Here is a 20661-nt window from a genome sequence, read left to right on the forward strand (position 1 = left end):
CATGTTCTTCTTACTCTGCCGGCCACCCTCGGGGCCGCTGCGACTCCTGACCAGCCAAACACTGATGCTGCCTCAAGCGGTGTCTCCGTTTCCCTTTCCTCTCGGGTCTTGCTTGTGTCAATCAGAAGAAAAGTGGCATCAGTTTCTAGTGAACCTGGCCAGCACCTTTCAGTCCCGTCCACGTGAAGGGCTGCAGGTAGCAACGCGACTTGGGCGGTGGCAGGATGTCTGTGGAGCTGGAGTCGTCCCTCGGGAGGGGCGGAGCTCACTGCCCCGAACGGGGAGGCCGCGCTGGGCACTGGGCGGGGCCGCTCTGGGTGCATGGGCAGGGTACTCGGCGCCGCAGTGCGTCCTGGCAGTCGATCAACACTACACCGACAGCTTCCACAGAGACCAGCTCCGTAGAGGTGTGGAACCTTGGCCCCGTCCCAGGCCTCTGGAGTCAGCATCTGCATCTTAACAAGATCCAGAGGTGATTCACATCTTAGCATAATTCCCAACAAGGGGAAAACAGCTCAGGAAACTTCTCTACAGCAGAATTCAAGGAGAGCAGGGTCCCCCAGAGTCCTGCAACGAGAAGAGTGTGACCTGAGAGTTTTGTGCCCACTCAAGTGTAAAATCAAAGGATGGATATGTTCAAACAGGCACAGTCCAGGGATTATATGTCTCCATGAGCTCGTACTGAAAATCTCAAAAGACAGTTTTAGCCAGCCAGAATACCTAATGGAAAAAGGTCAGATCAGTAAGGAGGTGGTGAGCGTTGGACATTGAGAAAAAATCATTGTGTGTAAGTTTTACGTCACAAAAAGGACACTGAACAAATACGGAGTTCTTGTTCATGAGATTCATGCTGACAGAGAAGAAGTGTATAGATGCCTTCATCTTTCTTTGAAACAGGAAGTGAGTATCACCCGCTAGATTAGTGGGTGGATAAGCCTAAGTGGAAGGTTAATGTGAGATTCAGGTCGTGGGTGTTCAGGCGTTCCTTACTGTATTTTTTTGGCTTTTGCCAAAAACTAAGGGAACTAAGGAAAACTAAGCCTCTCTTTGTGGGAGGATCATGGTTACAAAATGGAATGCTAATATTACATACTATGTCAATGTAGAAATAATAATACAGTTTACCCAATTGGAGAAGGGAAAGGGAGAGATGCTATAGCATGCCAGTGTCCTCAACATAAGTGGCACAGAGAGAGTCAGTAGATATTATTTAAAGATGATAAATCAGCTAACAGACTAAAAGGTTCTCTAAGCGATAGAAGGATAATCATCAAACAAGCCAAAACCTGACTGGCAGAAGGCACTTTATGCATCGCTTGTCCCAGAAAATCAGTAGATAGAAGGCAAATATAAAGCTCTCAAGGCACAAATCTGTACTTACTAATAAGCCACAGGGATGTCCTGTGTAACAGCATAAGGAGTGTGGTAATACTGTACTTACTTCGGGAAGACGGTTACTGGAGTTACTGGGATAATTTCATAGCACATGCAGATGTCAAATCACTGTGCAGTACGCTGGAAACTAATATTACATTGTACGTCAACTACGTTTCCATTTAAGAAAAAGCTTTCAAGTCAAACTAGGGCTACGTAGTGAATCCCTAAGATAGAGTGTTCAGGGGAACCTGTAAGATTCAGAATGGCTGGTTGGGGTACTATTCTCTGTGATTTTAAGGGAAACACACTGCATAGATGATTTTGGAAAGCCGTTAACAATGGTTCCTTCTGTAATACGAGGTATGAGTGGGTGGTATGAGATGTTAATTTCTGCTGTCTATTCGGTTCTACTACTCTATCAAAACAAGCCAAACAACCAACCTTTAAGATGCGTTGCCTTAAACATTACTCACTGGGGAGGGGTGGGGGAAATACAGCCCCATCTTAACCCTCTCCCTCAATAAAAAGAAACATTTAAATGACTGGCAGACACAGGTCCTTACTACAAATAGGGAATGGCTTTTAGGGGAGGATGATCAACAGGGAAAACTGCCAAGGGACGGAAAGATTTCTTCCCACTGGAAATCTTTAAAAACACTTGCTCGTCCCAAGCTTTGTACAGGGCTGAGTGAAGAAGATGGACGTGGGGATTCATCACTCCTTTGCGTCTTTTGGGCTCAGGAATATTTAAGGGACTGAAACCACAGCTGTAGAGGGTCTAAATTCAGTGTGCAGTGCTCTGTGGGCTTTAATTCTTCCAAGTCACCTGCATTTCTAGAGGGCAGGCATTTTTAACTTCATTTCTCCAGCTGGACCTGGCAGTCAGGGCTGTGTTCGCAGCCCCACTCCCCAACCATCAGGTGGGGGGTGGAGGGGGGAACCTCTGGGCTCCAGAAAGGAAGTCAGCCCCCAGCACGGGGCCCTGACCTCTCTGGTCCATGCACTGGGCACGTGATCCCTGGGTACTGCAAGAAAAGCAGAGATCTGACGTGAACTGGTTTGTTTTTCCGACCTGCAGGATTTAGATCTGTTCCTCTGAAGAACGGCTACAGTGAAGACATTGAGCTGGCGTCCCTCCTGGTTTTCTGTGAGATGCGGCCAGTCCTGGTGAGTGGAGAAACACCAGTGGGTGCTCGCAGAGCCACGTCTGCGGCGGGGGGGGGGGGGGGGGGGGGGGGGGGGGCGGAGGTGGAGACGACCACTGAGTGTGGCTGAAGGACTTGGAACACATTTGAGAATCATCTAGCCAAACGCGCCACACCGTAAAAGGAGGGATCCTTTTAGCTACAGATTTCCTCCGAGGTCCTCCGGTTTTCCTTCCAGTAGCCTGTCTTCTTGCAGGATGCTGGACGGGTCTGTGAATAGGGTTGTGTTGTTGGAAAGAGGAAAGCTCTTTGGAAGTTCCATGCTTTCATTTCAGCTAGAGCTGGACAAGACGATGCTCTTCTGGGTAAACTTGCCCTTCCACGTGCTTTCCTCCACCTGGTACTCTGGTACTTCCTTCCAGAGTTCTGCAAGTGTCCCATGGAATCTTTTTATGGCTTGTCCTGCGGAAGGAAATTCACAGGCGTCAACCTCCCATAGGGAGGTTGGTGGAGCCTGCCTTCTTGGTTCTTTTGGTTTGTCGAGGCCTTGAAGATACAGTCTCTATGCTGATGAACCGGTTTGGGTTGGTTTGGTGGAAAGGGCTTGGCCTATTTGAACTATGAAAGAGGATGAGATAAGGTTGGTCGGACAAAAGGTTAAGAACGTAACACCGAGCAGTGGGTAGTTCAGGTTTTGGGTTTGATGGTGTGTGTTGTCATTCTGGGGGCTTCCCTGGTAGCTCAGTGGTAAAGAACACGCCTGCAGTGCAGGAGATGTGGGTTCGATCCTTGCGTTGGGACGATCCCCTGGAGGAGGGCATGGCACCCCACTCCAGTAATCTGGCCTGGAGAATCTCATGGTGAGAGGAGCCTGGTGGGCTACAGTCCATGGGATCACAAAGAGTCGGACACGCCTGAGTGACTGAGCACATACACACACGCATGGTGATTCTGGAGCCTCGGAATTTTCCCGACGGCCGCTCCTATAAAATGAAACCCACAAGGGCCCACGTGTGGCCACTACAGTCTCACAGGACCCTTCCATTCCCTTCCCACAAAACTCAGGATGGGCCAGGTGAGTCTGCGGCCACCCCAGTTCTCCGGTAACCTGGTTAGTGCTTCTGCCTCGTTTTATCACACTTTTGGTTTTTTTTAAACAAATTGCAGGGTTGTGACAGGTCTGTTGGCACCATTTTTCCAGCGGTGTTTGCTCTCTCCGTGTCTGGGTCACGCTTTGATGATTCTCTTACTTCACAGTCCCCTTTACTGTTGTACTTGTTACAGTGGTGAGTGACCTTGGCTGTTAACCACTGATACTGTGCCTTGCTCAGATGATGGTTAGCATTTTTTTTTTTTTTAGCAGTGTAGTCTTTTCAATGAAGGTAAGTATATATTTTTTAAAGACGTAATTCATGGGCTATATAGTACGGTGGGAAGGTGACTCTTGTATGTACTGGGAAACCGGAAAGTGTGTGTGACTCGCTTTATTGCGGCGGTCTCCCAGGTGTGCCTGTGGAGCTGAGCACGTCCAGTGGGGAGGGGATGGCAGGGGTGGGGTGCCTGTGAACAGCCAGAGCCGCCGCCCACACGGCGAAACCTCAGAGAGAAAGCCAGGCTGTCTGCATACCTGTTTGCCTTCCGTTCCGTTTTTACAACCTTGAGAGTTTTCCACTCCAAAGCATTTTAGAAGTATCAAGACGTTTGGATCGCAGCCATTCTGACTGGTGTGAAATGGTACCTCATAGTGGTTTTGATTTGCATTTCTCTGACAATGAGTGATGTTGAGCATCTTTTCATGTGTTTGTTAGCCATCTGTATGTCTTCTTTGGAGAAATGTCTATTTAGTTCTTTGGCCCATTTTTTGATTGGGTCGTTTATTTTTCTGGAGTTGAGCTGTAGGAGTTGCTTGTATATTTTTGAGATGAGTTGTTTGTCAGTTGCTTCATTTGCTATTATTTTCTCCCATTCTGAAGGCTGTCTTTTCACCTTGCTAATAGTTTTCTTTGATGTGCAGAAGCTTTTAAGGTTAATTAGGTCCCATTTGTTTATTTTTGCTTTTATTTCCAATATTCTGGGAGGTGGGTCATAGAGGATCCTGCTGTGATGTATGTCAGAGAGTGTTTTGCCTATGTTCTCCTCTAGGAGTTTTATAGTTTCTGGTCTTACGTTTAAAGTCTACAAATAATAAATGCTGGAGAGGGTGTGGAGAAAAGGGAACCCTCTTACACTGTTGGTGGGAATGCAAACTAGTACAGCCACTATGGAGAACAGTGTGGAGATTCCTTAAAAAACTGGAAATAGAACTGGCTTATGATCCAGCAATCCCACTGCTGGGCATACACACTGAGGAAACCAGAAGGGAAAGAGACACGTGTACCCCAGTGTTCATCGCAGCACTGTTTATAATAGCCAGCACATGGAAGCAACCTAGATGTCCATCAGCAGGTGAATGGATAAGAAAGCAGTGGTACATATACACAATGGAGTATTACTCAGCCATTAAAAAGAATACATTTGAATCAGTTCTAATGAGGTGGATGAAACTGGAGCCTATCATACAGAGTGAAGTAAGCCAGAAGGAAAAACACCAATACAGTATACTAACGCATATATATGGAATTTAGAAAGATGGTAACAATAATCCAGTGTAAGAGACAGCAAAAGAGACACTGATGTATAGAACAGTCTTATGGACTCTGTGGGAGAGGGAGAGGGTGGGAAGATTTGGGAGAATGACATTGAAACATGTAAAATATCATGTAAGAAATGAGTTGCCAGTCCAGGTTCGATACACGATACTGGATGCTTGGGGCTAGTGCACTGGGACGACCCAGAGGGATGGTATGGGGAGGGAGGAGGGAGGAGGGTTCAGGATGGGGAACATATGTATACCTGTGGCGGATTCATTTTGATGTTTGGCAAAACTAATGAAATTATGTAAAGTTTAAAAATAAAATAAAATTTAAAAAAAAAAGAAAAGAAGTATCAAGACGGAAGAGGATGACAAATACAAAGCACAGTAGGGAGGGGCCAGAGAACCTCAGTGACAGTTCATTGGTATACAATAAGCTCCTGGTGATGAAATTGTCTGAAAAGGATAAAGTGATGGATAATGGAAGGTTTTCCGTTTTGAAACAAATTTTAAGTGTTAGTGTTTTAGACTCTGTCAAAGTAAATGTACTGTTTATATGAAAATTATAGTTTTCACTTGAGCCTTAAACTATGGATCAAAAAAAAAACCACCTTTCATGATTCTAAGTGATAGAAATGCTTGGACAGGACAGTTTTCAAGTCCTTCCTTTCCTGGTGGTCCTTGTTGAGCATTTGTGTGCACCCTGCTCTGCAAAGCTGTCATAAACAATCTGGAAGCACTGTAAAGAATTTAAAGGCTAGGGATCGCTGGCAGCAGGTCAAATTAGTATATTTAAAAGAAAATGTGTGTATTCAGGTTTGACCCTTGGTGAGGGAAGCTTCTGTTGTGGAGGTCCCTGAGAGGGGAGCAGAGGGGAGAAGGGGCGTTGTGTGGGGTTCCCAGGGAAAAGCTGTCTGAGAAGGTGCGGGTTTCATCACTGCTGCGGGTTCCCGAGCTTTTAACTCCATGTGTCACCTGGTTGTAAGGCACTCATGGGCACCACTGGGTGTCTCTGCCCACACTGACGAGGGGTGTGTTTGGGAGACCTGGGCGTTCTGGGTGCCCAAGGATAAAAAAGCTTTGTCTGAGCAAATGACTGATCCAGCAGAGCTGAGATGGAGTTTACTCATGAAACATTGGCTGAGGTAAAGAGTTTAAAGCCCCCAAAAACTGTCAGTAAGCACATTGAGCCCTTTCTGAAGAAGCCATTTAAATGTCACAATCACTTATCAATTCTGTTACTCTGTTAGCTGTATGCATGGTTTACAAAAAGTATTTCTGACACCATTTTATTACCTCTGATGTTTAATTTGACAAGTAGGGAAAGGAAGAAAGGGGGACGTTGGGAAAGCCGCAAGCCACCTGCACATCACTACTGTTGGCATTCTGGTGTCCTTCCTTTGCCTGGCCATTTTTTTGCACATGATATTTTCATAGTTGGATTCATATAATATGTATGAATATGTGCCCTTCTTCCACTTCACAAATGATGCTAATAAATTTTCCATGTTACTATGATTGTCAAAGCCATTAAACCCCTACTTCATTGGGTAGAAGTCCTTAATTCACTTAGCCTTTCTCCCACTGATGGACAGGTACATTGTTCTGTTCTTTTCTTTTTTACTTTATAAATAATGAAGATCTTCATATATCATTGATTAAAAATTATTTCCTGAGGGTAGCTCTTTGTAATGGAATAACAGCTCAAAGAGGCGGGGCGGGGAAAAGACCATATATTTTTGGATCCATGTCAACTTGTTCTCTGGAATAGTTTCTTTTCAGTTGTATGATCTCCAATCCTGCTGTTAATTGAAAAGGGCCTCTTTCACTCAGGTGAGCTAAACGTGTGAGATTCGGAAGCACGGGCATGAGACAGCATGGAACCTTGAACAGTCACCCTGTCCTCATCGATGGGCAAGATGACCGTAGCTGGAGGGTGTGCTTGAGAAAACTGGCCACCCCGGGACCTTTCAGGACGGATCCCTGGGTGGACTGCGTGGAGCAAAGATACAGGGGTGGGGTGGCCTTGTTGGAAAGACCAGGATCTGTGCTTCCCGCTGAGGCTCAGCTGGAGCAGATGTGTGGATTCACACGTACCACGTGGAGAAGTGCTAACGGGTGCACACTCCTGGACGGTGAGCAGGGGTGCTACACTCTGGACACATCAGGGCAATAGAGACGGCTCTGTGGACGTGCGAGGCTTCAGACACAGTGTGTGTCCCGCTCGGGGGAGAGCCTGATTTCCTGATGGTCTAGAACCGAGAATAATCAAATGTACCAGCAACACCCAGGGATTAAAATACAGGCATCCTAAAAGGTTTTAACATTTATGCCTGTGAGGTCAGTAGGCAGAGAAAGCATCCTGCCGGGGACAGTTAATTCTGATATTGTGATGTACAAAGGAAATGTTAAGAAACCGAAAGCAACCATTATAAGAATTGAAAAGCAGAGGAGAGAAAAAAAAAAATAGAAACTTGACCAAGAGAGTAAAAATTATGCAAAACGATGATAGAAATTAAAGAAAAATATAACAATTAAAATGGAATGGATATAACATCTTTGATTAGGTGAATGGCCTGGATTCTATTAGAGAAGAAGCAAAGAAATGGAGCAGTGTGATGTTTAAAAGTAAGTCTGAAAAAAGGTCCCCCCCAAAACAAACAAACAAACAAACAGGAATGAAGAGTTATTGGGAAAAACTGTGAGGAAAAACTTAATGCCAAAGTAGAATTTAAGGGAGAAAGTGCTAAAAAGCATTAAGAGGGACAATATATAAGGACAGAATGTTTACAAAAAGGATGCAAAAGTCATAGATGTTTAATTAGAAACCATCATTACTGTGTTAAACATAGAAAATGAAAGCTCATACAATAAAAAGTTCACCTGACTCAAAACATCTTTCAGAATTTGGATGTCTAGTATATAAAAGAAACCACCAAGGACAGATGATCAAACTAATGACTAACAAGCTGGATTAAAGAGATACACACGTAGGTTCTACATGTGGGTAATGTACAGTGTTTTCTTCTGTTTCTCAAACTTGACTGAGTTCTTGGCCACAAAACCTGAATAAATTATAACCTGATAAAGTTGGAAAGGTAATAAGATGGAAATAAGAGGGTCAAAATATTCCCTATTTGAAAATAAGGAATTCTGAGATGAAGTAAATCAAGTAGATTACCCAAAAGTAGTGAAACATTTTATGCCGTAAGGATGTTTAGGAAAGTCCTTGCCTTGAAACTGCATAGAGACTGAATATTTAAAATAAAAAAAGAGTAAGGATAAGTCAACTGAATGAAACAAATGCCGATTCATTGAAAAGATTGATTAAATAAACCCTTTGCCTGCTTAATAAAAAGGAACAAGGTAAGGGCAAAAACATACAAGAGTAAATATCGAAAAGGAGACTGAGCCCCAAAGAGTGAGATAAATAAGTTTGAAAACCTAGGGCAAATGGGTGACTGCCTTGAAGAATGGGCTAAAATTGTGTCAAGAAGCAGTAGAAACCTCGGCTACAAAGTCCTATAGAAAACGCCTGAAGGGTAATAAAGCACCTATCAGGTAGTGGATGGTGTTAGAGCTGTATTCAGTCTGGGTTTAAATAAGACAATTCTAATTTTAATCTGCTGAAGGCAACAGAAAACCAGAAGTGCTGCCGTTAGCTTGTCTTGAAGTTGTAGAACTTTCGTATCAAAACTGGAAATAGTACACCGCCTCCTCCACCCATAGATCAATGCCAGGTATGAATACAGACTAAAATTCTAAAAAAATTAGTAGTTTCCAGCTATTTACTGGAAGAACAATATATTACAAGAATGCAAAGATGATAATGCAAGGATGGTTTATCACTAACACAGATAGCAACAGAGAGAGCAAAATAATATTTAGATACAACAAATGTGACCAATTAAAAGAAACAATATAAAGTGTGATAAAGAGATAAAATTTTCTGCTCACAAACTATGGCTATATAGTTTTAAAAAAGGACCCCAATTTATTAAGTCACTGTATTCTAGAAATAACAGTTGGAAAAATGGGATGGGAGGTAGGGACAGCTGGGAAACATCACTCATGATACTGACAAAGACTGTCACATGGCAGAAGGAATTTAAATAAGAAAAGTATAGGGCCTATGGGGGAAAAGCATGAAATCTTACTGGAAGACATAAGCCAACCTGATAAGCAGAAATATATACCAAGCCTTCCAAAATTAATGTTTGTTTGATGGAAATCACCAGTTTCAGTATAAACTCAAAATACATACACAGGTAAGAGAAATGAACATGTTTGCATTAGTAACTATATGTATGTGCATACATACCCCAGCTCTAGAACAACTGACACCCCAGTAGCAACGAGCACATCCAAGCACCCACATCTTCCTTTCTAAATGTCATTCTCCAGTAAAAGAAATCAGAGCTCTGAAGACAAATGGTTACTCTGAAAGCTGGGACAGATAGAATATGAGCCTGGATTATACTGAAATTTCAGTGAGTTAAGAAGAGATCAAGAAAGGATTTAGACACGTCTAAATCTCTCAAAGGCCAAAACTGGAACAATTTGAGTAGCAAAATAATGATACTGGATTATAACCATGGACATGTGAATGTTTAATAATGAGAGACATGCAGCTAAAAATAAAAGCAAGCACCCAACCAAAAAATGGGCAGAAGATCTAAATAGACATTTCTCCAGGGAAGACATACAGATGACCAAGACACATGAAAAGATGCTCAATGTCACTAGAGAAATGCAAATCAAAACCACAAAGATGCAAATCACACCAGTCAGAATGGCCAGCATCAGAAAGGCTGCTGCTGCTAAGTCGCTTCAGTCGTGTCCGACTCTGTGCGACCCCATAGACGGCAGCCCACCAGGTTCCCCCGTCCCTGGGATTCTCCAGGCAAGAACACTGGAGTGGGTTGCCATTTCCTTCTCCAAGGCATAAAAGTGAAAAGTGAAAGTAAAGTCCCTCAGTCATGTCCGACTCTTAGCGACCCCATGAACTGCAGCCTTCCAGGCTCCTCCGTCCATGGGATTTTCCAGGCAAGAGTACAGGAGTGGGGTGCCATTGCCTTCTCCATCAGAAAGTCTACAAATAGTAAATGCTGGAGACGATGTGAAGGAAAGGAAACCTCCTATATCGCTGGTGGGAGTGTAAACTGGTGCAGCAACTATAGAGAACAGTACGGAGCTTCCTCAAGAACTTTAAAAATAGTTACCATGTGATCCTGCAATCCCACTCCTAGCCATGTATCCAGACAAAACTCTAATTCAAAAAGATGCATTCACCCTTACCATATAGCAGCACTATTTACAATAGTTAAGACATGGAAGCGAATGAAATGTCCATGGACAGATGGATAAAGAAGATGTAGTACACACACACGCACACGCAGCAGAATATTCAGTTCAGTCCAGTTGCTCAGTCGTATCTGACTCTTTGTGACCCATGGACTGCAGCACGCCAGGCCTCCCTGTCCATCACCAACTCCCAGTGCTTGCTCAAACTCAGGTCCATTGAGTCTGTGATGCCATCCAACCATCTCATCCTCTTGTCCCCTTCTCCTCCCGCCTTCAATCTTTCCCAGCCTCAGGGTCTTTTCCAGCGAGTCAGTTTTTTGCATCAGGTGGCCAAAGTATTGGAGTTTCAGCTTCAGCATCAGTTCTTCCAATGACTCAGCCATAAAAATAAATGAAATAATGCCATTTGTAGCAACATGGATAGATGTGGAGATTAGCATACTGAGTGAAGTCAATCAGAAAGAGACAAACACCACACGATATCACTTACATGTGGAATCTAAAATACGGCACAAGTGATCCTAAGAAACAGAAGAAGAACAGACTCGTGGTTGCCAAGGTGCAAAGGAGGGACAGACGGAGTCTGGGGTAGTAGATGCAAATTATTTCATGCAGGATGGATAAACAGCAAGGTCCTACTGTACAGCAAAGGGAACTAAATTCAATATCCTGGGATAAACCATACTGGAAAAGAATACGGAAAAGAATGCATATATAAGTGAGTCTCTTCCTATACAGAAGAAATGAACATTGTAAATCAACTATACTTCCATTAAGAATAAAAAAAAATAAACACTGAAAAAAAATTCATGCAAGATGAGGGAAATAGAAAATCACCATGGAACCACAACTGTCCAGATCTATCAACGGATGCTAAAGTTCAACTTTGAGAGGAACAGGTTATTTACATAAAGTGCCTCGAACTAAGAAATTTAATTGGAAAAAAAACAGGCTGTACAGTGGATAAACCCAGCAGGTACCATGTTAACCAAAAATGATCAGTGTCACCACCAGTAATATGTGACATCACATACCTCCCAAGAAGGCACCTCACTTCTGCGCCATTTGGGCCAAAGCTGCAGAACCTCAAATCACGAGAAAAACCCAGACAAACCCTTGAAATGCAGCATGTTCTACAAAGCAAGTGACCAGCAGTCTTCCAAAGGGTCAAGGTCATGGACAGTGGAAGGTGGATGGGGCCCTGAGGAAAAGTCAGAGACGGGAGGACTGGGAGCCACCGCAACGGCGTGTGCTGTGGGGCCTGGACTGGATGGTGGACCAGAAAAAGGACAGGGTGGGAGAGCGGGTGAAAACCACAGAGACTCTCTGCTTTAGTAACTAGTGTGCTCCAATGCTGGTTTCTTAGTTTTGACCGTTGTACTGAGGTTGTTTGTAGAGGATGGTAACCCTGGGGACCCGGGTGGTGCAGGGTACGGAAACTGCTGAACTGTCATGGCAACTTTTCTGTAAGTTTACATGTCAACAGAAAAAAGTTAAAAGGTAAAAGCACCGGTAGGGGCGAAAACAAGCAGAAACAACCCCCAGGTAGAGAATTCCATGAAGATTCTGTCACAGGCCAGAGAAAGCTTATTAGTAACATGAGTTCTCCAAGATTTCAAGGATTTTTAAACTCTAAATTCACACACACACACAATCTATCTAAAACAAGGGGTAAAAGAAGATGGAAGGGTTCAAAGTGGGAATAATAATAAAACTGCAATGTAAACATAAATTTGTATAACCTAAATGGATTTATCTCCATGGGGGAAGATAAGAGAATGTGTGCAGAAAATAGCTAAATCGTCCTCTCCCAAGATAATCCCTAAAACCTGGAGAACCAAGAACTTGCGGTGTAAGTGCGTTGTTTTTGTTTCTGTTAGAACTGTGGGGTTAATCACCAAAAAACAACTGCTCACCTTGGGGAGCAGGGATCAGGGGGCAGGCGGGGGGGCCCAGGAGTCAGCTGGGTTTGTTTTTTTTTTGTAATAATCCTAGTAGCTCTTAGTGGCTCTTTAAACTTTGTGTATATATAATTAATAAAAACTGAAAATGCAGAACATGATATGCATGATGTACATGATACACTGATGAGGAACATATGACTTATTCGAGGACACTGGCTGTGAAGGTGACGAGAGGGGTGGGTGGGGAGCTGGTGGGTGAACCAAGAGCTTCTGAAGATGTGCTTGTGCTGCTGATGGAGACGACGCAGTGGAGAAGGGAAGCAGAGAAAGGGCGTGTCTGCTTGCTTAAGAGAAGGAGGAAGGAATTTCATAATGAAACACAGTAGGCTTGATTGTCTAACGAGCGTCTGTGCTGTGCGTGTTACCGTTCTCTTTAGGGCTCTCTCACTGGTACTCACTGATGTTTTGGGTCAGGTTTTCTTGTGCTGGCTTCATAAAAATTCCTCGGAAGCCTTTTTTCTGAGGGCGATGGCACCTTCTGAATAGACCTGGAGGGAACTGCTGCCTACATACAACACACGTTAAGACACAGAAGCTTTCCGGGCTGGGCAGAGGGCAGAGGGCAGAGGGCAGTGTGCAGCCTGAGGGAGGGAGGAGCTTGCCATTCCAGGCGAACCTGCAGGGGAATGTCTTAGCACTCAAGGAAAATAACGCTGACACAGCCAGCAAGCACAGAAGCTAGGGAACTGACTCCAGTGACTCTGAAAATAACTGAAAACAAATACTTCTTAAAAAGAGAACCCAGTGGATACATACATTTAAAAAACTTAATCAAAAACATGTAGGAATGAAATGACCAGTTAAGAAATCTCTGGAGCCTGTTGTATATACAGCACAGGGAACTCTGCTCAATGTTGTGTGGCAGCCTGGACGGGAGCGGGGTTTGGGGGAGAACGGATGCATGTATTAATATATGTACGGCCGAGTCCCTTCGCTGTTCACCTGAATCGACCACAACATTGTTAATCAGCTATACCCCAATACAAAATAAAAAGGTTAAAGTTTGGGGGAAAAAAGAAATCCTGGAACATACAAATTGAAAAATCCTGGGTTGGGGGAATCTTTAAAGCTTAGTAAGTGGGAAATTCCAGAATGGGTACCTTTAAGGGAAACAATAAATGTAAAGATTGTGTTTGGGGAATTTGCTTTAATACAGCAAAACAAGAAAAATATATTAAAAGGGGAAAAAATAGGGTAAAATGAGAGGCTCCAACATAAAATACTTGAAATATTCAGGGAGGAGAATTTTCTAGCACTGAAGAGAAAAACATCCTCCAATATAAACACAGCAGTGTGGAAAGGAGGAAAGACAGATCCCTGCAGAGGACTGGCATGGAGCAGCATGTCTCCATGTGCAGCGGCAGCGGCCTGAGCGCTGAGGGGGCGCCTTCGCAAGGCCGTAGACACAGCTGTGGGTCGGGGATTCTACATCCAGCAGCTACCATTCAAGAGTGGGGGGAAAATGAAGGTATTTTCAGATAAAAAAGACTTGATTTACTACTAATAAACTTTGCTAAAAGAATGACCATAGTAAGGAAGAAGGAATGCAGTGCAAACACAGTGGTGACAAAGATACACGTACGGCAAAACAGAATAACCATCGCCTTAGAATACAATGGACTGGCCTGGTGGCTCAGGTGGTAAAGCGTGTGTCTGCAATGCGGGGGACCTGGGTTCCATCCCTGGGTCGGGAAGATCCGCTGGAGAAAACCCACTCCAGTACTCTTGACTGGAAAATCCCATGGACAGAGGAGCCTGGTGGGCTACCGTCCATGGGGTCGCAAAGAGTCAGACACGACTGAGCGACTTCACTTTCACTTTAGAATATAAAAACTAAGTTTTTTGGAAATAACTCAAGACTCCAAAGAAAGCCAGGAAAGAATTGATACAAAATTTTAAGAGGGAAGGAGGGAGTCCTGATTGGGAGGGGTTCACAGAGTGGATAACGCTCTACTTTTTGACTTGCTGGTGGCTCCACCGCTGTTTGCTTTATAGTTACTCACTAAACTGTATATATGCTTTATTTACTTTCCTGGATGTTTGTTATATCACATGTATATGGACTACTAATGACTAAATTATATAACATCTATAAATCCTTTGGGATTCAGAAACAGAGATGAAGGCCTCCAATTATATAAGCATTAGCAGGAAAGATGAATTTCAGACAAACAGATCACAAACAGTCGTTACATATATGAAGTCTAAAGAAGTTGTTTTCTGTCAGGTGGAGAGAAGGTGACGGGACCATTTGTAGCTGAGTGTTGTGACGTCAACATGGCTCTTGCTTTGTTTCGCTTTAGTATTAGCAGGAAGGAAAACTGGTGTCTTTGAGGAAGAGTAGACACTTAAGCACAGTCGGCACTGGCCCTTCTCAGTGCCTCACTCACTGGCTGCGTCCGTTAGTAAGGACTGTCCCTTTATCTTCACCCCTTGTGCAAAGACAATCGCCATTTCATTCCACGGCACCTCTGCCAGTGGTCAGGATAACTTTCACCCTCGCTCTCCCCACCTCCAAAGTTAGAGTTCTGCCTGTTTGCTCGGGGGGGTGCCCACAGCAGTCTGTTAGGTCGTTAACCTGGGAAAAATATTTCAGACCAGTGTATGGTCAGAGTCCACTTGTAGAAATCAGCGTCAGCAGAAGCCCACCTGTGTATATCCACGCACGCTTTGGAGGCACTGGAGTCTCTCACTCGGTCCACTGCATCGGTATAACAGCACTAGACTGACCTCCTGAGTAGCCATCCCTTAGAGATCTTTTAAAAGCACCATTTTTTGCTTTGAATAAGATAGGCCCTGGCTCTTCTGGGAACCCCGCAGACGATCGGGTCTGCCCCGTGCTCCCTGCAGTCTCCCCTCCAGGCGGCACGTCTCCCCATGGCTGTCGTCCCCTCTGTTCTCCAGGAGAGCGAAGAGGAGCTGTATTCCTCCTGCCGCCAGCTGCGGAGGCGGCAAGAAGAACTGAACAACCAGCTCTTTCTGTACGACACCCACCAGAACCTGCGCAGCGCCACCCGCGATGCCCTGGTCAGAGAATTCAACGTCAACGAGAACCAGCTGCAGCTGTACCAGGAGAAGTGCAACCGCAGGTGGGTCACAGCCTGCAGCCACTGTGAGGTCAGGCCTGGGCCAGGGCTGAGGGCAAGCCTCCCCCTTCAGAAAGCCTGAGCCCTGACCCCTCTTCTCTTGGCTCCATGAGTTACTTATACTAAGAGCTCAAGCATCTGCACCTTCCCTGAGCTGAACTGTCCTCCTGAGCACGCCCAGGAAAGAGTGAAAATAAGCAATGACCACTACCATTTAAGGAGCCCTTCTTGTCCTCCCAAGCCTGGGCTTGTCCAGGGTCCTAAATTAAAGCAGAATCCCCCCAACTTCCAACAAGGGGGGCTCTGAGTTGTGCTGCAGACACTTAAGGACAGACGGCCAGGTATGCCAGAGTCTTGCTCCACCAAAACTATCTCCAAGAAAATGTCAGTAGTGATCTCCGTGGACACAGCATGGAGATGCCTTCTCCATGTTATTCTCATTTCATCTTGACGACACCTGCACAGCAGCAGTGACCCCAGGACAAAGACCAGTGAGGATACAGATTTGTAGAGGTTTCTTGCCTGGGGTCCATTTCCCCAAGTCTGCCATGTATCCTTGAGTCCTAGACTAATGGATGACAGTGAAATCTGTTTTATTTCAGGTTAAGAGAGAAGAGAGTCAGCAACAGCAAGTTTTACTCATAGAAGCTGGGTCCATGTGTAAGCATGTCGTGTATGCGTGTGAGCTTGCATGGAGGAGCGTGTGCTCTGTTCAGACCCTGGGAACATGCTCACGTGTGAGGTCGTCACTCCTCCAGCCTGTCACCGAGATGACATATGTGGAGACCCAAGTAGCATGAGTTGGGGTAACCTTTTCATCTTGGACACTTTCTTAACTTACAGTCTCTAAAGAGGATCCCAAAATGTGCTCACACGAGGCCTCTCACGTTCCAAACCTCCCTGAATAAATGTAGTGAAACTCGATCAGTGACCTTCTGTGCACGAGCTGTAGAGTGAGCAGGATTCCTTCTCTGGCCTCTAAAGACCCAGGTAACTGACTTCTACAGAAGATGAGCTGGGTCTGTAAGGAACTAACTCATTAGATTCTGAAAAGGATCTGAACTAAAAGGCAAATGATCTCACACTGAAGGCCTCGGACTTCACCAGGCCTGGAGAGGAGACCCAGTCCTGCCCCAGCTCAGAGCACTTGAACTCCTTCTGGTGGCTGGACCCGCCTGCAGCCGCACATGAAGGGTGGGGTGGGCCATTCATTAGGACAGGGACTTGCTGGGTGAGTGGGGTCAAGGGTGGCAAGCTGGGGGCTTTCTGACTTACAAGCCTGTCAGAGACCAGAGCCCCGTGAAGGACTGGCCAGCTTCTTACCCCCGCGGCCTGTCCACTCCCTGGTCTGCACAGCCGCAGGGCCGCGGGCTTACTCACTGCTCACACGGGGTGAGACAGGGTGGGCTCCCTGGGTGACCCCGTTTCCTGAAGCAGTGAGCTAAGCTTTAGGGAATGACAGAAAATCTCAGGTGCAGCCACCCCCGAAGGGGCAGAGCCACCGAGGACAAGGCGATACTCGTCTACATCCTGGGATGCTATTTACTGATTTGTACATGTGATGCTTTAGGAAGGCTTTTTCAAAGCGCAGAAGGTGGGGGGCGGGGGTGGTCAGCAGAGGCACAACACAGAGTGAACTGAGAACTGACTTAGGAGAAAAGAGGTTTACCTATGGGGAAAAAAAAATGCTGGGAGGAACAAACTAACAGTCGGCCTAGGGGCTTTACTTGGATGGAACTGGGTCCTAGAAACCCACTCCCCTTATGGTCCTGAGCTTAGCGTGTCTGTATCAGCGGAAGAGTCCATTAAAGCCAGCCCTGCTCTGTGCGATCAGAAGACCCCCTCCTCCATTCCACACAAATTTACTGAGGACTTCCACACAGCAAGCAGTAAAATCAGGGGAGACCATGTGTTTAAAATGTTAAGGAAAAAACAGCCATTATCCTGGCCTCATGGCACCTCACCATGTGCTTCTAAAGGAATGCATTTTCCTCCCATGAGGCCAGGAGAACACACCCGAGAGCAGACTGACCAAGGTGGGGCTCTTAGTTATTCCCGAGTCGAAGCTGCTAGTTTATTTGGCATTGGCAACCGAGGGACGAGTATTCCTGGTGGTAAAAATGTTTAAAGCACCTTTCAAGAACGCTCAGATGAAACAGGCACTGAGCTGGGTGCTGCAGGGCAGCCACAGTGCACAGTGTCCTGTTAGCTGTTGGCCAGGCAGCCGGTGGAGCCTCAGCTCAAGCTGCTTTTGGCTCCGTCATTTTCCCTACAAGCTCAGGTGTCGATGGCATTACCTATTTGCCGCCTGGGGTGTGTAAAGGACATAACACTTTCCCACTTTACTCCATTTAAAAGCTCAAAAGCTAAGATCTGGGTCCCCTTTCTGCTTAAAATGCATTTATCTGCTACTTTGTCAAAGGAATGATGAAGTAGCAGCATAGAAGACAGAAGGCTCAGCATCTGTTCAGCTGCTGTGTTGTAGAATCCACACCCAGCCACATCCTCGCAGAGTGCAGTGGAGCAGAGCAGCTGAGGGGGGTGCTGACATTCTCCACGGTGCTGAGAAGAACCCTCGCCCCGAAAGATTGGCTCCTCCTCTCAGGTGCTACAGTGATGTCGATTCAGCATCACTGGGTATTTGCCTTGGTACCACCGTTCTCCCCATGATAGGGTAACACATGAGTCTGGTCGTGTTGGTGTTAGGAGTCTCTCCATGAGGATGCACAGAGAAAGAGGGGCACAGATGACATCGCTGCTCTTCCCTGAGTCTGCCTGGAAGCCACGTAACCTGAGTATAAATACCTAGCTGAGACTGTGCTCTCACAGCCAGGTAAAGAGCACAGCCGATTCAGATCCAGCAGGAGAGTGACAGGAACGCTGTGAAAGATGGCCACGACTGCCTGTGTGCACAACTGTCTTTATTCTACTGAATAAGGGAAATGGTGAACATTAGTTACTACATGGAAAACGAAATAGATGAAGCTGGTTAGATCATTGGAGTTTGGGAAATTTAGGTTGGACAAAGTTAATTTCTCTGCTGTAAACTTGGCTATTCTAACATGCACACTGAAGAGGGGTTAGAATATCACATTTCCTAAGTTTGATCTGAGAACCCTTTTGCCAAGAAACATCTTACAGGACTAGTTACATAGGAACACATTTGAGGACCTGCTTCTTTATTAAAGACAGTGACATGATCTAATACTTTATATGCTTTACGATGTAGTTAGAGCTGAACTTAAGCCAAGGCCAGTGGTTTTTAAACTGGGCCAGCCTTACCCCTAGCAGTCTACCAGAGCTTTCCAAGGAGCCACAGACTCATTGTTTCAGCGGATCAATTTTCAGATCCTCAACTTCCTGTTGCACTCTACCCAAAGATTCATCAGTGTGGGAAAATGCCCTTTTCTCCCCTTACAGAAGGAAGTAGGTCTTCTCCCCACATTCAGTCTTACTCTAGAGCAGGACTCAAGATACAGTTGAGTATAGTGTCTGGAAAGTGCAAGCCTCTTAACAGGATACGGGTCCTCCTCCAGTGCTGGTGGTTTCCAGTTCCTTGCTTTCAACAAAACTGAAGGAATACCCAGATTTCTGAGTATCCTGAGATTACCCTGCTACCACTAACTCCTTCTGTTCTCATTTGTCTGTGTGAAAAAAGGATCATTCGCATTTCCATTTGTAAAACTGAAAATGGAGAACAGAATCGACACTGTATCGCTGCCGTTCTGCCAAAGGTAATAGAGAGCAAAGGACCAAAGTAGACGCCTTCTTTGACGCATTACGTTGCCAGTGGAATTTTACTGTGTTTTGTTCTTTATTAAATGTGTGCTCTGTTTATTAAACAAGCTGAGTTCAGAAGAAATTTAAAATATGTGGAGCCTTTTTAAATGATTAGTGTAGGTAGGATGTGTAATTTTGTTACAGATATGTAACTAAACAATATATAAGCCAAGAAGAATTAAGCTACAATTTTATAAAGTAGAATAAAGATACAAATTCAATGAGTAAAAAAAAAAAAAATGTGGCACTTCCTACCATTAAAAATTCCCTTGTTTGTAGAATTTTTTGAAAGGATGGTAGTGTCTATCACCAAGTGTATTTAGAACCTTTGGCTAAATTTAAAGGGAAATGGAAATATTTTACCGGAAGATGCGGTATCTACCATGTACCGCACACACCTTTGCAACTATTCAGGATGAAAGCATTAGACATCAGTGTAGAAATGTGTAAGGGGACCCACGAGTTTTCCAAAGTCAGGAGGTCTCTGAGCATAACATTTTAAGGAGACTGATCCAGGGCCACCAAGGGTGAGTTTTATTTGGACTTAAGAAGGATGGACAAAGGGGGCTCTAGTTCTTTTAATTTCTAGAAGTGTAGGTGAACTTTCCAAATAGGCGATATCCAGCTTTTTGGAGACAACCCTCAAAGCTATATTCTTACCAACAGAAAGCTGATCATTAGATTAAGAAATACGCAGAATTATAAAACTGGCATTTGAAAACTACTCACTGATTTTGTGTTAGGCTTTTCATTCTCAAAATATTTTCTTCCTGAAGAACCAGTTCCATGGTGATCCTGTCTCAGAAATGTCCATACTTATTTCTCAATAGGCTTTAAAAAGCTGCACTTGTAAACGTGTGTTTATTATTAAAGCTTAATTTATTTTTTATATAAATAGTGTGTGCTTGTGTGTAGACAGAGAATCATGTGAATGTATCACATAAATGTTGGCTGTTGTTAATGTGAGAATTAAATGGCTGTATCACAGTTTAAAAAAATAAAACTTTATCTCATTCAATAGATTACTAGCAGTCTGTCTGGAATCATTTTTTGTTGTTAAAAACTATTCATTTTTTGTTCTTCTATAAACTAGGATATAGGCCTGCCAGCGATGACACAGTTACCATAAAAAAAAAATAATAATGCTTTTCTGTCCTTCCTTTTTCCCCTCGGTTACTAGTCTTTCTTTAAGCAAAACCTCACTCCATGTAGAAACCCAAGTTTCTAAAGTTAATACATGACAACTCTGCAGTTTGTTGGTCTTTGGAAGAATTTTTTGTGCTAGTCATGCAATGATGTTAGTAAAAACACCTGTTGTTTCTCCACTAAGCACGAGGGCGCGCCAGAACTGTCATTGTGTTTTCTTGTCATCA

At 44.5% G+C, this 20661-nt stretch overlaps 1 protein-coding gene across 1 annotated transcript in view; it reads left to right on the forward strand.

Annotated features, from left to right (window-relative positions):
• Positions 1 to 16432, forward strand: part of PLCG2 (phospholipase C gamma 2) — a 157785-nt gene extending 141353 nt beyond the window's left edge. Inside the window, exons 31-33 of the mRNA XM_019979736.2 lie at positions 2456 to 2544; positions 15327 to 15511; positions 16111 to 16432. Coding sequence (XP_019835295.2) covers positions 2456 to 2544; positions 15327 to 15511; positions 16111 to 16153 — 317 coding nt within the window. The 3' untranslated portion in view covers positions 16154 to 16432. The remainder of the gene's footprint in view (positions 1 to 2455; positions 2545 to 15326; positions 15512 to 16110) is intronic.
• The last annotated feature ends 4229 nt before the right edge of the window (positions 16433 to 20661 follow it).

The sequence above is a fragment of the Bos indicus genome, chromosome 18, assembly GCF_029378745.1.
Source record: "Bos indicus isolate NIAB-ARS_2022 breed Sahiwal x Tharparkar chromosome 18, NIAB-ARS_B.indTharparkar_mat_pri_1.0, whole genome shotgun sequence".
Taxonomy (NCBI): domain Eukaryota; kingdom Metazoa; phylum Chordata; class Mammalia; order Artiodactyla; family Bovidae; genus Bos; species Bos indicus.